At 44.9% G+C, this 14932-nt stretch overlaps 1 protein-coding gene across 2 annotated transcripts in view; it reads right to left on the minus strand.

Annotated features, from left to right (window-relative positions):
• MYO1F (myosin IF) overlaps positions 1-14932 on the minus strand; it is a 55574-nt gene that overhangs the window by 22809 nt on the left and 17833 nt on the right. Inside the window, exons 2-13 of one of the 2 annotated variants that reach the window (XM_051972490.1) lie at positions 13448-13585; positions 12021-12110; positions 11400-11494; positions 11068-11155; positions 9584-9673; positions 8687-8818; positions 7744-7878; positions 7102-7234; positions 6766-6962; positions 3094-3174; positions 2782-2868; positions 255-341 (exon numbers count right to left, since the gene is read on the minus strand). In XM_051972490.1, coding sequence (XP_051828450.1) covers positions 255-341; positions 2782-2868; positions 3094-3174; positions 6766-6962; positions 7102-7234; positions 7744-7878; positions 8687-8818; positions 9584-9673; positions 11068-11155; positions 11400-11494; positions 12021-12110; positions 13448-13585 — 1353 coding nt within the window. Of the gene's footprint in view, positions 1-254; positions 342-2781; positions 2869-3093; positions 3175-6765; positions 6963-7101; positions 7235-7743; positions 7879-8686; positions 8819-9583; positions 9674-11067; positions 11156-11399; positions 11495-12020; positions 12111-13447; positions 14097-14932 lie in introns of those variants that run through there. The other variant, XM_051972489.1, reaches the window with a different exon arrangement.

A 14932-nucleotide genomic window follows, 5' to 3' on the forward strand; every position in this document is an offset into this window, starting at 1 on the left:
TCTATTCTAACACTGATCCCTGCCATCACTTGTGACACTGGCAGCTCTTGTGATCACAGGCTTTCATCCCTGGTGATTTTGTCCTTGACCTAGATTGCTTGACTGGCAGTCACATTGGAGATAGGAACAATCAATACTCCAAGCTCCCCCTTATCCATGGTACTCTCTGGGAAGAAATAGCCGCCTCCAACAGAGTCCTTCTTCACAGACCCTTGCCCTGCTCCCCACGTGCATCACCCAGATCTTGGGCTTACCAGTTTGTTCTCGATGAGGTCACATACAACCTTGTTGTTGAAGTATTGGATGGGGCTCCATTTGATGCCTTCCTGAACATATTCCTCCTGGGGAGGGATGGGAAGAAAACAACAATGAGTAGTGAGTAAATAGGGGGGAACTGAAGGAAGACCCCTCTTCCATTCTAAGCAAGGAGCTCAGGGTTCCCTTAACTGTTCTAACCCTAGTCTCCTTTCCTCCATCCCAGCACCTGGTGATAATGAAGATTCCTTCTTATCCTGCTCAGATTCAGGTCTCCCTCTACCTCACTTCACAATTATCTCCTTCCTAGCCCCTCTTTTTTAAATAGTTTTTTATTTTTCCAAATACATGCAAAGATAGTTTTTAATATTCACCTCTTCAAAATCTTATATTCCAAATTTTTCTCCCTCCTTTCCCTTTCCCTCCCTTAGACAGCAAGCAATCTAATATAGGTTAAATGTGCAATTTTCCTAAACTCTTCATCATGGTGCACAAGAAAAAATCAGATCAAGAGGGGGAAAAAACACGAGAAAGAAAAAAAAACAAGCAAACAAACGACATCAACAACAAAAAAAAAAAAGTGGAAATATTCCTCTTTGATCCTCATTCAGTCTCAACAGCTCTCTCTCGGGATATGGATGGCTCTTTTCACCATAAGTCTATTGGAGTCTCTTTATGTATAATCTCTCCCCACCTCCTACCTCCATAAAGTAGCCCAAGTCTGACAGCATTAAATGCTGTCTGTATTTTGCCGGGAAAGCCAAAGCTGAATAGGGGACCCGCATGTCTGTGTCCATAGTTGGGGCTGAAGGGCCAGGTCAAACCTGGAAGGGCTTTGGAATCCCTTGGAGGGTATATTGAGCAGAAACCATGTCCCCCAATATTACTCTCCTGTAGGAGCACAATGTTCCATTCAAACCTGGCTGTTTCCTATAGCCCATATGTAATACTGTGTCTCCAGACTCAGTGCCTGCCCTTCACACAGGTTATCTCTGCCTGAAATGCACCCTTCTCACCTTTGCTTCTAGGGAATCCTGGCTCCTTTCAGGCCCAAATGAAAGGCCATTTACTCCCCAAGGCTTTTCCAGATTCCCCTAACTGTGAGTGCTCCCAAGCAATTTTGAAGATCACTCTCTTTCTAAAGTATACTTCTGATCATTCTATTTCCTCCTTTTAATCCTAGAGGCTTCCCATTACCCCCAGTATCAACTCTATAATGCTCTATTTGACTTTTAAAGCCTTTCATAATCTGCCCTTTTCCCATACTTTTCTAATCTTTTTAGACTTTACCACCTTCTCCCCATCCTTTGTTGTTGTCCTTTGGTCTTGTCCTTCTCTTCCTGGCAGAGACACTGGAGGGGTTCGCCATTTCCTTCTCCAGCTCATTTTATAAATAAGGAAACTGAGGTAAACAGGGTTAAGTGATTGCTCTGGGTCACACAACTAGGAAGTGTCTGAGATGGGATAAACTTAGGAAGAGTTCACCGGTTGTACCCATCCTGTACTCTGTGATCAGTGACACTGCCTCCTAGCTGTTGGTAATTTGTATAATAAGACTAACTGGTCTCTTGACTTTGGGCCTTTTCACTGGACTGTTCTCCATGCTTTCTATTCTCTCCTTTTTCATTTCTCCATCCTGGCTTCTTCCACCTTCTACAAGTATTTCCCAACCCCCCTTAATTCCAATGTATTCATTCCACTGATTATCTCAGATTCATCATGTCTCTATCTTGGTCAAAAAAGTTTTTTGCATATTGTCTTCCCTACTAGACAATGAGTTCCTTGAGAGCAGGGACTTCTGCCTTTCTTAATATCCCCAGGGCATAAAACAGCACCTGGTACATAGTAAGTGCTTAAAAAAATATTTGTTAACTCTGCCTGATGCCAGAGCCACTCTAAAGTACCACTGCTGTCTTTGAAACAAAAGTTTAGGGATGTTACTTTTAGGGCAGCTAAATGGCACAGTAGATAGAGCACCAGCCCTGAAGTCAGGAGGACCTGAGTTCAAATCTGATCTCAGACACTTAATACTTCCCAGCTGTGTGATCCTGGATAAGTCACTTAGCCCTAGTTGCCTCAGCAACAACAAAAAAGGATGCTACTCTTGTCCTAGTTAGATTTTACATTTTGAGATCTGGTCCCCAGATTCCCCAAAATTCACATGCCATCTGTCTGTCTCCATGCATTTGTAAAGGTCATCCCACCCCACTCTCTACCCCAACCATCCCCATGTTTGTGAAAATAGCTTCCTTCCATAATTTCTGTCCTTCAAAATCCTTTGTTTTCTTCAAGGATCAAATCAGGTGCTAGATTCTTCAAGCTCTCAGATCTCCTCAATTGAAAGTATTAGATACATTGTGTTCAGAGCTATCCATCTTTTCTTTCCTTCTTTATAGGTTACCTCCTTTGTTCTTTATTGTGCGCTTTTTATAGTATTTCAGAGGGCTCAGGTCTGGGGATGCAACCACTTTGGAACCACTTTGGTTCCTCTGTCTCTTCCTCTCTCCTGGGTATCGGGACACTTACCTGTTCGGCCTTCAGTGTCAGCTCGATGAAAATCTGCTGTAGTTTCTCATTCACAAAGTTGATGCAGAACTGCTCAAAGCCATTTCTCTGGGGGCAGGAAGAAGGTCCTGAAGCCATCACTATTCCCTGCTTTCAGCCCACCTTTCCCTCCCCTCCCCTCCCACCCTAATAGGGTGGCAATGAGGGCAGTGGGTGAACCTCTGGAAACTGGGGGATGGGGAGCAAAGAGGAACTACAAGGTGGGATGGGAGCAGATGGGGGAAAGGGGCTCTGAGGCCCAAGTTTGGCTCTGTCTACCATGTTATCTATTACCTGGAATATTTCAAAGCCATAGATATCCAGCACTCCAATGCTGTATTCTTCTTGTGGCTTCTGCATGGCTCGGTTTATGGCCTATGGAGGCAAGGAGCAGGACCAGGGCTGTTAGAAAGGAGGAAATGGGGCTGCCCAGTACTCACAGCCACTGATCAAAGGGGAGCAATGATGGCCAAGATGATGCACTAAGATTTCAGTTCCCTTCTCTCTCTCTCTCTCTCTCTCTCTCTCTCTCTCTCTCTCTCTCTCTTTTCTCCTCTCCTCTCCTCTCCTCTCCTCTCCTCTCCTCTCTTCTCCTCTCCTCTCCTTTCCTCTCCTCTCCTTTTCCCTTTCCTTCCCTTCCCTTCTCTCTCTCTCTCTCTCTCTCTCTCTCTCTCTCTCTCTCTCTCTCTCTCACTCTTTCACTTTCTCTCTCTCCTGTCTTCTCCTTCCCCCCGTCTCCTCCTTCCCCCCTCTCTTTCCTCATCTCTCTCTGTCTCTGTCTTTCCATTTCTCTGTCTCTGTCTCTCTGTGTCTCTCTCTCAATAAATTTTTTATTCATTTAAAACTTAAATATAAAACAAGAAAAGCAAAAAGAACATTTCCATATACACAGGAGAAAAAAGGAGAGGATTCAATATAAAGCAATAAATTTTCATTTCAAGAAAACCTGTACAACAAATACTACATATTGTGTTCAGAGCTGTCTTTTGCTTCCTTCTAGGGTTCTTTTATTCTTGGCTATGCATTTTTAATTTTATTTTTTTTCTCTCTCACCTGTCTATACTGTCTCGAAGAATCAGAGAGGAAAGAAAAGCAACTATCTTTTGTGGTAGGTAGAAAATAAGATTTAGAGTCAGAAAAATGTGATTGTTGGAGGTCCTCTCAGATACTTTCCAGTTGCTGAACCTCAGTTTCCTCAAGTGTAAAGTGGAAATAATAACAGCACCTACTTCATATGAATGATGAGAGGATCAAATGAAATGATGTAAGTAGTGTGTTTTTCAAATTTTAAAGTGCTACATAATTTTTTTTATTATAGCTTTTTATTTACAAAATATACTTACCAAACCTAGCTTTTTATTTACAAACATCAATGCTATATAAATATTAATTACTATTGACAATAATAATCATAGCAATGACTTGGGGAGAGGTTTGGGATCTCAGAATTAAGATGATAGTTTAGAGAGGAATGAAAGGGGTCAGCAGAAGATAAGTTTTAGGAGAGAAGGAATGAAATAAGAGAGATCATTGACTCATAGAAAGAATGTCAAAGCTCAGAAGCAAGCTAAGGACCAATTGGTAATTTTTGTTTTTTTAAAATACCATTTTTATTTTCTCCTATTTACATGTACAGATGCTTTTAAACATTCATCTTTTAAAAACTTTGCGTTCCAAAATTTCTTTCTTTCCCTCCCCTTCCCCTTCCTCTTCCTTGAGAGATGGTAATCAATTTGATATAGTTTATATTAATTTTGAAGATGAGGAAATTGAGGTCCAGAGGGAGTAGCTTGTCTTGTATGTGGATTTCCATGTTTTTCCTACCATTCTTTCTTCCTCCTTTAACATCCCCTCCCTTTGTCTAGAGACCATGGGCATAAGTACACAAAGGAGATGTATAAATAGGATGAAAAGAATTGTTAACTATTAATAATCATATGAAAAATGCTCCAAGTCAATAATAATAAAAGAAATGCAACAAAAACAAAAAAAGCTTGTACTTATAAAACCCTTTGCAAAGTTTGCAAATCTTTACAGTATCTCATTTGATCCTCACTACAACCCCACAAAATAAGTGCTATTGATGGGAACTCAAGCCAGCATGCTCTGTACCCAACACCAAAATTCCTTAATCCATTCTGAAAATGTCCCCTCCAAATCTCCCCTGACTTTGTTTTTCCAAATTTCCCCTGACTTTGTTTTCCCATATTTTGTTTTTGTCCTTCAAATATCCATGATCTTTCCCTACTCCTTGATCTTATCCTTCAAGCAAAATATCCCAACCATTTGTCAAAACAATTCTCCTGATTTCTCCTCTCTCCTTCTGTTTATAAAAGTTGCCCCTTCACATATATACCTATTTTGTATTTAATTTATACTCTAATATGTTTAACATGCATTGGTCATCCTGCCATCTAGGGGAGGGAGTGGGGGAAAGGAGGGGAAAAATTGGAACAAAAGGTTTGGTAATTGTCAATGCTGTAAAATTACATGCATATAACTTTTAAATAAAAAGCTATTAAAATTTTAAAAAAAGAAAAAAAAAGTTGCCCCTTCCCAAAATATGGCACAAAATCATAATTCGATTATGTGAGATCTTTACTCGTTAATAAAGGTAACTTTTGGCAGGGAGATTACCTTGTTGTGATTCTTCACAATCTTTTTGCCCATTATCTTTGACCTCCTGACCTCATCACGTGATTATATCATCTGGTGCCAAACCCCACACTATAGATCACATCACTATTATCCTCCCTGATTTACAGATGAGGAAACTGGAGTTTAAGTGAATTGCCCTTTACAGCTAGTAAGTATCTGAGGTAGGATGTGAATTTAGGTCTTTCCACTCCAGCTCTAGAATTCTTATCTACTCATAACCCAATCCTGTTTCTTTTTCTTTATACCCAGCAAATTGTCAAAGGTTGGCAACATGAAGGACTATGGGAGGTCTTGTGGAAATATAGACACCCTGGTGCATTGTTGGTGAAGCTGTGAATTGGTACAACCATTTTGGAAAGCAATTTGGAATTAGGCAAATATAATAACTCAAATGTCTGTATCCTTCTGATCCAGAAATTCTGCTACTAGAACTAGAGTCCTTTGATAGAAGCAACCTCCCAAATATTTACAGTAGCACTTTGGATTGCCCATGGATTGGGGAATACCCAAATGAATTGAGGTACATGAATGTAAATGGAATATTACTGAGCTGTGAGAAATGTAACGATTACAGAGGAAGCTTGGAAAGATTTATATGCATTGATGCAGACAGAGTGAACTAAGCAGAGCCAAGAAAACAATCTATATGGTAACTATAATCACATTGATGGAAAGAACTACCAAAAAAAAAAAAAAGGTGAAAATCGCAAATTATAAAAAACAAGCGTGACTCAAAAGAAGAGATCGGGAAAAGATATCTCACTACCACCACATTGCAGGAGTGAGAGGTCCACAAATGTAGGATTTTTTAAATGTATTGATCAATTATCCTTATTTCTTCCTTCTTTTTCTCTGTCTTAATTTTTTTTTTTTAATATTGGGTAGCTCTCTGAATAGGGGAAAGGGAAGGATACTATGGGAAATTATCATGATGTTAAAAAAAAAGACATCAATAAAAGCTTTTAAAAAAAAATATAAAGACTGTAAAAGTCTCTTATAGACAAGATTCCTCCAGTTCTCATTATCTTGCCTGGTAAGTTTGAAAAGGATCAGCCTGCCCCAGACACTGCCTTCAGAGACCCACTGAAACTATCGGCCCAGGACTTTCCTTTCTTATCCCCATTATTTAGAATCCTATGGTTCTTTAAGGTTGCAAAGTCTTTTTTGCACAGGACCTCATTTGATCCTCCCAAGAGCAGAAACTATTATTGCTGTTTTCTGAGTTTCAGCGCCTTGCCCAGGGTCACCCAGCTTGTAGATGCCCGGTTCCCACCGCCTCACCCCTCTGCTCACCATACAGGGACTTACCTCCACCAGGAAATCAAAAAGCCTGGAATAGAGCCCCTTCGCCAGGGCATCCCGCGTGTAGGCGGCCTGCTCCACGCCCAGGGTTACATTAATGGACTCCGTCCGGCCACCCCATCGGCTGTCCATCTTGCGGCTCGTTAGTTTGTCCCGGAGGCGCCCGCTGTCGATGCCCAGCAAGTAGGCAGGGAAGGCCAGCACTGGGGGAAGGACTGGGATGAGGTCCGAGGTCAAGGCCACAGCTCCCTGCTCTCCACAGCCTCTTCTCTCTAGAGCTCCTGCTGCCCCCTCCCCCTTAGAACCCTTGCCCTGGGTTCCCACGCACTCCCGAGCACTCACAGTCTGTGCTCTCCACTCTGGCGTAGTTGCCCTCTTCGCAGAAGCTAATGTTGCCCAGATGTAGGATTCCAGCCACGATCTGCAGGACCAGCTGCTGGACATTGGGTGGGATCCCGATGACCTGCATGGCTTCCTGTGAGCACGCCCCAAGGTGGTCAGTGCCTTTGTTGGGAGCCCCTGACCATGGCCTACTTCCCGTCCCTGCCCTTGCCCCCTTCCCTCTGTCTCTGCTCCTGTCTGGGCCCAGAGGCCCCTGCCTCTACTCGTGTCCAGTCATTATCTCTGCTTAGCCCCTGCCCTCCATGACTGACCAGTGTCTGCCATTTTATTGCCCCCATTACTGCCCTGCCCCACCCGTGGCTGCCCCCTGAGGGTATAAGCCAGTGCTATTCCCTTAGCCGGCTGAAGGGATGCGGAGGTGGAAGAGATGGGGGTGTAGCTCAAACATGTAGGAGACCTGGCCGGGAAGGGGCGGCCCCTTCGGTTTGAGGACGTGGCTCCCGGGACACAACTTCCCCTAGTTTTATCCCCTGATGTGAATAGAGAAGATGGCTGTGTCCCAGACTGACGCATCTCCCTGTGGGCTCAGCCTAGGTGCCGGGGGGGAAGGGTTGGTGGGAATAGGGGCCACTGGGCCTTTACCAGAGTCTCGTGAAAATCATTGAGGTCATTGGTTCCGTCCACCTTGTAGGTGTCAGATTGGTTGAGGTAATAATAGTAGTCAGGGGTCATGATGCCCAGGTTTTGCCGCTGCTCCTGGGAGGCACCTTCTAGCAGCTGATGGACAGAGGGAAAAAATGGTGGAAAGAATAGATAAATGAAGGAAGGAGAAATGCAGGCAAGGCCCTCCCGAAACCAGCCCTCTACGTGCCCAGAGCCCTGCACCGGTCAATTCCTAGAACAATCAGTGGAGGTGATGGGAGTCTCTCAGGCTAGACACTTAAATCACCCACCAAGCCCCCCAGAGTCCTCACCTCCAGGGATGTGAATGCACCCTCCAATCTCTTGCTTCCCCAGTTTTGGGTCCCAGGATCCTCCCCCGGTTCTTTCTTGGCTCTCTGGTTTTCTGCATTACTAACTTTCCCCCCTTTGCCTCTACCCACTGGGCCTTGCTTCCCAGGCTGCCAGCATCCATCCCCTCATCTCCATCACTGCTCACTTCTCATACCCATCCTCCCTAAATCAGCTGGGACATTTTGCATCCATGTAGGATGTATTTATAGATGTACTTGTCTTTCTGAGAGCTGGCTTTGTTTCACTTATATTTGCACATAAGAACCATTAAGCAAATGCTTATTGATCCTTTAACTCAGGGGTCCTCCAACTATAGCCCACGGGCCAGATGCAGCAGCTGAGGACGTTTATCCCCCTCCCCCAGGGCTACGAAGTTTCTTTATTTAAAGGCCCACAAAACAAAGTTTTTGCTTTTACTATAGTCCGGCCTCCAACAGTCTGAGGGACAGTGAACTGGCCCCCTATTTAAAAAGTTTGAGGACCCCTGCAACTGATTGGTCCCCATAGTGTTTTCCAAACCTTTCTCCGTTCCCAGGACCCCACCTTAACCCCTCTCCCCATGTCCCCTCACCTGGTAGTAGATATGGAAGTTCCTCTCACTCTCGTTCTGTGAGACCACTCTAGATTTCTCCAGGAGGAAGTTGGAGATCTTCCCACCGTCTGGCTCCCCTCCTCGACTGAACTGGATCTCAAAGTACTTGCCCTGAGCCCAGAGAGCCAGTCAGTTGCTTGCAGGGCTAGTGTTGCTGCACACTTGGGCATGTGGGGAGGGATCTCTAGAAACAGGACTTTACTGGGGTGTCAGGACTAGTGTTGCTGCACATACATATATGCAGGAAGGGATCTCTAGGGACTTTGGAGCTCACATTTACCCGGGTTTCAGGACTAGTGTTTCTGCACATATGTGCATGGGGGAAGGGATCTCTAGCCTCGGAGCCCACATTTGCTGGGTGTAGGGCTAGAGCTTGTGCAATGCTGTTGGATAACAGGAGTCAGCTAAGCCGGGCTCCAGATATCCGGGACCCCACTGTCCCTCCAGAGACAGACATGAGATCATAGACTTCCACCTAAAAGGACCCCGTCTCATTTTACAGATAGACATACTCAGAGAGGGGAAACACTTGTTCACACAGCAGAACTGGGATTAAAACCCAAGTTCTTTGGCTCCAAAATCAAGTGCCTTCTGCTTTCCTCAAGGAGGAAATAGTGCCTAGGCCCAGGCTCAGAACCCTTCTGTTGAGGGACAGGCCAGAGGCTTATGGCCCAGCTTGGGCAGGGCAGGCTCAGGGAGGAGGCTGGCCCTGAGAGGCTGGATGGGTACCCAGGGTGCCCTGATGAGAGGCTCTGTGATGTAGCGTTGAGCTCATGGACCAAGGCCCTTGTGAAAGCCTGGCGTGGGTTCTAGGTGGCTGGGCAATGGGTACGGGTGGGTGCTGGGCGCTCCGGGACCCTTACTGGGAAGACTCACAAAACGGCTGGAGTTGTTGTTGCGAACGGTTTTGGCGTTCCCAAAGGCTTCGAGCAGTGGGTTGGACTGCAGGATGATGTCCTTTACATGCTGCAGGTGGGATGGAAGGGGAGAGGGGAATGGTCAGGGTGGGTATCAGGGCCAGAGACTGGCCTGACCGAAGGCAGAAAACAGGAGCCCAGAGTTCTAGAGCCGGAAGGGACCATGGAGGCCAGATAGGAAGTCCCATTTCTCTGATAAGTTGTGCCATATGATGGACAGAGAGCTAGGGACCTCCCAGAAGAAGGCGGACCCAGAGTGTGCTGGGTTCTGTGTTCCTCAAACTCAGGGAACAGGGAAGAAGTAGAAATGAGGGAAGGGTGGGGATGGAGATGTTCAGGTCTGGGTACGTTAACCAGGGCTCAGCAGGATAGGATAAAGCTAGCCTTGGACTCAGGAAGACAAGTTCAAATCCCACCCCTGCCACATCCTGGCTGGGTGATATGAAGCAAATCACTAAACCTCCCAGCGTGCCAGGTGGCCTCTAAAACTCTGGGTTGCAAAGAAGGTGCCAACTACCTGCATTGGCAGTCAGGAATTCCCAATTCTAATGAAGGCATGAGTCCAGTCCCTAGCTGGACACATTACTCCTGTGAAGAAGGCAGCTCATACAGCTTTATCCCCATTTTTACATAGGAGGAAACTGAGGATCAGAAAGGGAAAATGACTTGTCCGCAGTCACACTTTTGTGGTAGCCAGGACTCAGGCTGGACACATTATTCCTGTGAAGAAGGCAGCTCATACACTTTATCCCCATTTTATATAAGAGGAAATAGGCTCAGAGAAGAAAAATGACTTGTCTGCAGCCTCACATTTGTTGTAGCCAGGATTCAAATCTAGTTCTCCTGATTCCCTTTCAAGATTCTTCTAGGAATTTCAATGGAAAGCTGGAAGGAACCTCCAGGGTCACCTTCAGGTCCAATGCCTTATTTTTTTCAAATAAGGAAATTGAGGCCCAGAAATTAAATGACTTACCCAGAGTCACACAAGTAAAAATAAAGCAGAACTAGGATTTGAAATCAGGTCCTCTGGCTTCAAATCTAGCTGTTCCCAGTGAACCCCAAATACAACAGCTTTGCTAAATGGTCAGCCAGCTTCTGTTTTGGGGATTTTTTTTTAAATAATAGGAGCTAACTCCCGCCTGAAGCAACTCATAGCTCTCCTGACTGAGTCTTCCACATCAAGCTTCCACCTGCAATGTTCCTGGTTCTTCCTTTGGAACCAAGTAGAGCAAATCTAATCCCTTTTAAATACATTTTATGTAACTGAGGTATCTATTGGAGAGCCCCTGGACTGTTTCCTCTCAACTCCCAAACCCAGCTGCTCTTCAGGCTAAACATCTCCATTCACATGCTCTTCATGGTGTCCAGTCCTCTCTCTACCCGCATCCATTAGGTAAGTATAGGGATCATGAGGGTGGCCATTCTCCCCTCCCTCCTACTCACCTGGACTTTCTCTCCCCCTCCAGAAACTTTGGATATGTAGCCCATGATGTATTTGGCAGCTACCGTCTTCCCTGCCCCACTTTCTCCGCTGTGGGGGAAAGAGGAGAGAGATGGGATTCAGCCTCCGGGAAGAAGGAGGACCCAGAGTGTGCTGGGTTCGTGTCCCTCAGCTCAGGGAACAGGGAAGAAGTAGAAATCGGGGAAGGGTGGGGATGGAGATGTTCAGGTCTGGGCTCCCAGGTTAGGTTAACCGGGCTCAGTAGGATAAGGCAGACTCAAAGAGGTAGGAGATCTGGGGTGAATGGGGTTCAGGGTGTGAGGCTTAATGGTACCTGATAATGACACACTGGTTTTCACTGTCAATGAGCATGTTTCGATACATATTGTCCGTGAGGGCATAGATGTGTGGCGGGTTCTCATACTGAGCCTGGGGTCAGAGTGGATGAAGAAGATGGTCAGTTCCCCTATAATCCATGCTCCTTTCCTCTGTTCAGAGGGGCATCAGGTGGGCAGGGCCCTGAGGACCCCCTCCCCATATTAGACATCATGACAGTTCTGGGTAGGATGGCTATAGTGCCAGGAAGGGGGCAAGTCATAGCTAGAATTGAAAGGGAACTTGGATGTCTTATAATCCAATCCCCTCCTTTTTTATAGATGAGAAAACTGAGGCCCAAAGGAAGTTAATAGAGTTGGAATTCTTGGGAAGATCAAAGAGAATCTCAGAAATCCTTTGAACATCCAAGAGACTTCAGAAATCCTTGAGGAGTGGAGACATTGCAAAAGATCTGGTTCACCCAGAGAATCAGATATGATGGGGAGTGGGTGGGCATGGGGTGGAGGATAACTGAAAAAGGGAAGAGTAATTTAGTCTGATTGTGTCATGAATAGGGGTGGATGGAGATACCAATTTCTCCTACCAACATCATCCCCCACCCCCAGGGTACAGGTCTCACCGCTCCTTGGTACAGCTCAATCTCTCGGTCAGTGAAATATGGCATCTGCTTGAAGGGGTTAACAGAGATGAGAACTGAGCCAATGTAGGTCTGAGCTGCTGGGTTAAGGACCAGACATAGTTCCTGGAATAATCTCTTCCTCCCCTTTTCCTGCTATCTGCTTTCAATGGAAGAGAGTTCAGAAGGATCTAGTTTAGCCTGCCTCTGAATAGGAATTCTCCTTTAAAATATAGATTTGTCTAGAATTCCAGATTAGAGCTGGAAAGAAACCTTAGGACCATAGAATTAGAGCTGAAAGGGAATCCTAGGAAAGAGTTAGAACTGGAAGGGGGCCTTAGGATCATACAGTTAATCTAGAGCTAGAAGGAGGCTTTAGGACTATAGAGCTAAAAGTTGAAAGGGGCTGTAGGATTATAGATCCTAACTCAGAGTTAGAGGGGAAAGAGGTTTTAATCTAGCCTTCAAAGTCACACATCTAGAGTAGCAGAGTGAGCAGGAATTTTAATACAGATCACCCAGTTCCAGAACCAGGGCTCTTTCTACTGCCTATCCCCAAAAAATGACTAACTAAACTCTCTTTAAAAACCTTTTAGGGAAGAGGAACGAGCTGTTACCTGAAGCAGCTCCTTCCTCTTTTATACAGCTCTCGTGCTTAGTTAAGCTTTCTCTCCTTGAAACTAAAAGCCATTTCCTGGCTTCAATTCCTTCATTTGTAAAATGAGGGAGTTGGATTATTTGACCTGGGATATTTCTTTCAGCTTTAGCTCCATAGTCCCTGGATTTGTCTATTGTTTTTAGTCCTATCCTCTGAGACCAAACAGATTAAAGCTAATCCCCTCCTCTTAAAGACAGCCCATCTGTCTTCTTTTCTTCAAATACTTGAATATATAATCTCCTTCTTTCTTCCCAGTCTTTTCTTTTCCAAGGTAAAACCCCTAGTTTTTTCAGCTGATAATAGCTAATATTTACACAGCACTTACTATGTACCTAGCACTGTGCCAAGCACTTTTCAGTTATCTCATTTGATCTTTACAATAGCCCTGGGAAGTAGGTGCTATTATTAGCCCCATTTTAACTGAAGAAATTGAGATTAAGTGACTTGCCCAAAACTAGTTGTGTCTGAGGCTAGATCTGAAACCAAGTCTTCCTGACTCCAGGTCCAGCATTCTTATCTATCCACTGCCCCATCCAGCTGCTTACAGTATCTTCTAGGGCTACTTTGTGGCCAGAACCTGATATCCCATGCTCCATGCCCTGTGGTAGGACAGAGCCAGTATTAATTAATTCACTTTGCTTCCTCTTTCTCAGGGTGAGAAGGAGACATAGAGGGGAGAGAAGGAAAGGGCAGGGGAAGAGAAGGAGAGGCATCGCATAGAATTCTTCAGGTTCTGCCCAGTACTTGTCCCCTGCCTGACTTGGGTGGATACAAAGATGTAGTCGTCCAAGAAACGTTTCTTGAGGTTGCTCACAATGGCATCCTCGTTGATCTGGGGGAGCAGCACCATGTCGTCCACACCACTCTGCTTCACATTGTGACTTTGCCAGTGAAACCGTTCCTTGCTACCCTGGAGCGGAAGTGAGGAATACAAGGATTTTCTCAATGTCCCAGTGGTCATTGCTTCCCTCTCTTCCTCCCCCCAAATCAGTCCCACTACAGACTTTTTGGTACAATCCTCTCATTTTTATAAATGAGAAAACTGAAACCCAGGAGATGAAGAGACTTGCCCAAGATCACATAATCACAGAGCCATGAACAATTCCAACCAAGGTCTCTTCTGATTTGAGAGTCACACCTCTTTCCACTGCTGAAAATTGTATTTTCTTATGTGTGTATCTGTTGCTCCAGATGTGGTCTGATCAGGACAGAGGACAATACGGTAACTGTCTCCCTCATTTTAGGCTGTATGCCCAAATCCTCATAAAGTTTTTGGGGAACCAAGTCACACTCTGCCATATTTTTATTTTGGGTTCTATCTGGTATCCCCAGAACTTTTTCAATAGAACTGCTCTCTAGCTTCATTCTTACATCTTTCTTTCTTTTTCTCCTCCCTTTCTTCTCTTCCTCCTCCTCCTCCTCTCTCCCTCCCTCTCTCTCTCTCTCTCTCTTTCTCTCCCCCCATCTCTCTCTTTGTCTCTCTCCCCATCTCTCTTTTTGTCTCTCTCTCTCCTCTCTCTCTCTCTCTGTCTCTCTGTCTCTCTCTCTCTCCTTCTCTCTCTCTCTCTCTCTCTCTCCTTCTCTCTCTCTCTCCTTTTCTCTTTCTCTCTCTCTTCTTCTCTCTCTCTCTCCCCTACTCTCTCTCTCTCTCTCTCTTTCTCTCTCTCTCTCTCTCTCTCTCTCTTTTTCTCCTCTCTTTTCTTGCTTTCTCTATTTTTTTTTTGGACTCCAATTTATGTTTTTAGGAATTCAGTTGAGCAGTTCTACCTTTTCCATCATGGTCTGGTATTTGTCCCTGAATCATAAAATTTAAGAAGGAACTTCAGGGAGCCTGATTTAAACTATATTGCTGAAGGTAATGGAGGTTATTGCCTATTTCTTTGGAAAGAGGTTAACCTATCTCTGGCAGTTTATTAACCTTTCCCTGATTCCCCCCCCCCCCCCCGCCCCCAAATTAAAAAATGGGGAGAGAGTTATTAAGAAAAAGTAACTTGGCCAAGGTCACAAAGTGACTTTATGATTGTCCCATATTGGATTTGCACTCAGGATCTCCTCACCCAGAGCCAGTGCTCCACCCACTTTAATATCCAGATGTTCCTTCTTCAATTTTCTAACAGCACACATACCAAAAAATCAAAACAACCAGGCAATCAAAGCAATCCTTGTGACTGATGTTCTCTTTCTTCAGCAGATTCAGATCATTGTAAGCTTTAATTTTTCTGATACTTTTCTCATAGGAGGGAGCCATGCATTTGCA

The sequence above is a fragment of the Antechinus flavipes genome, chromosome 1 (genome assembly GCF_016432865.1).
Source record: "Antechinus flavipes isolate AdamAnt ecotype Samford, QLD, Australia chromosome 1, AdamAnt_v2, whole genome shotgun sequence".
NCBI classification, from domain to species: Eukaryota; Metazoa; Chordata; class Mammalia; order Dasyuromorphia; family Dasyuridae; genus Antechinus; species Antechinus flavipes.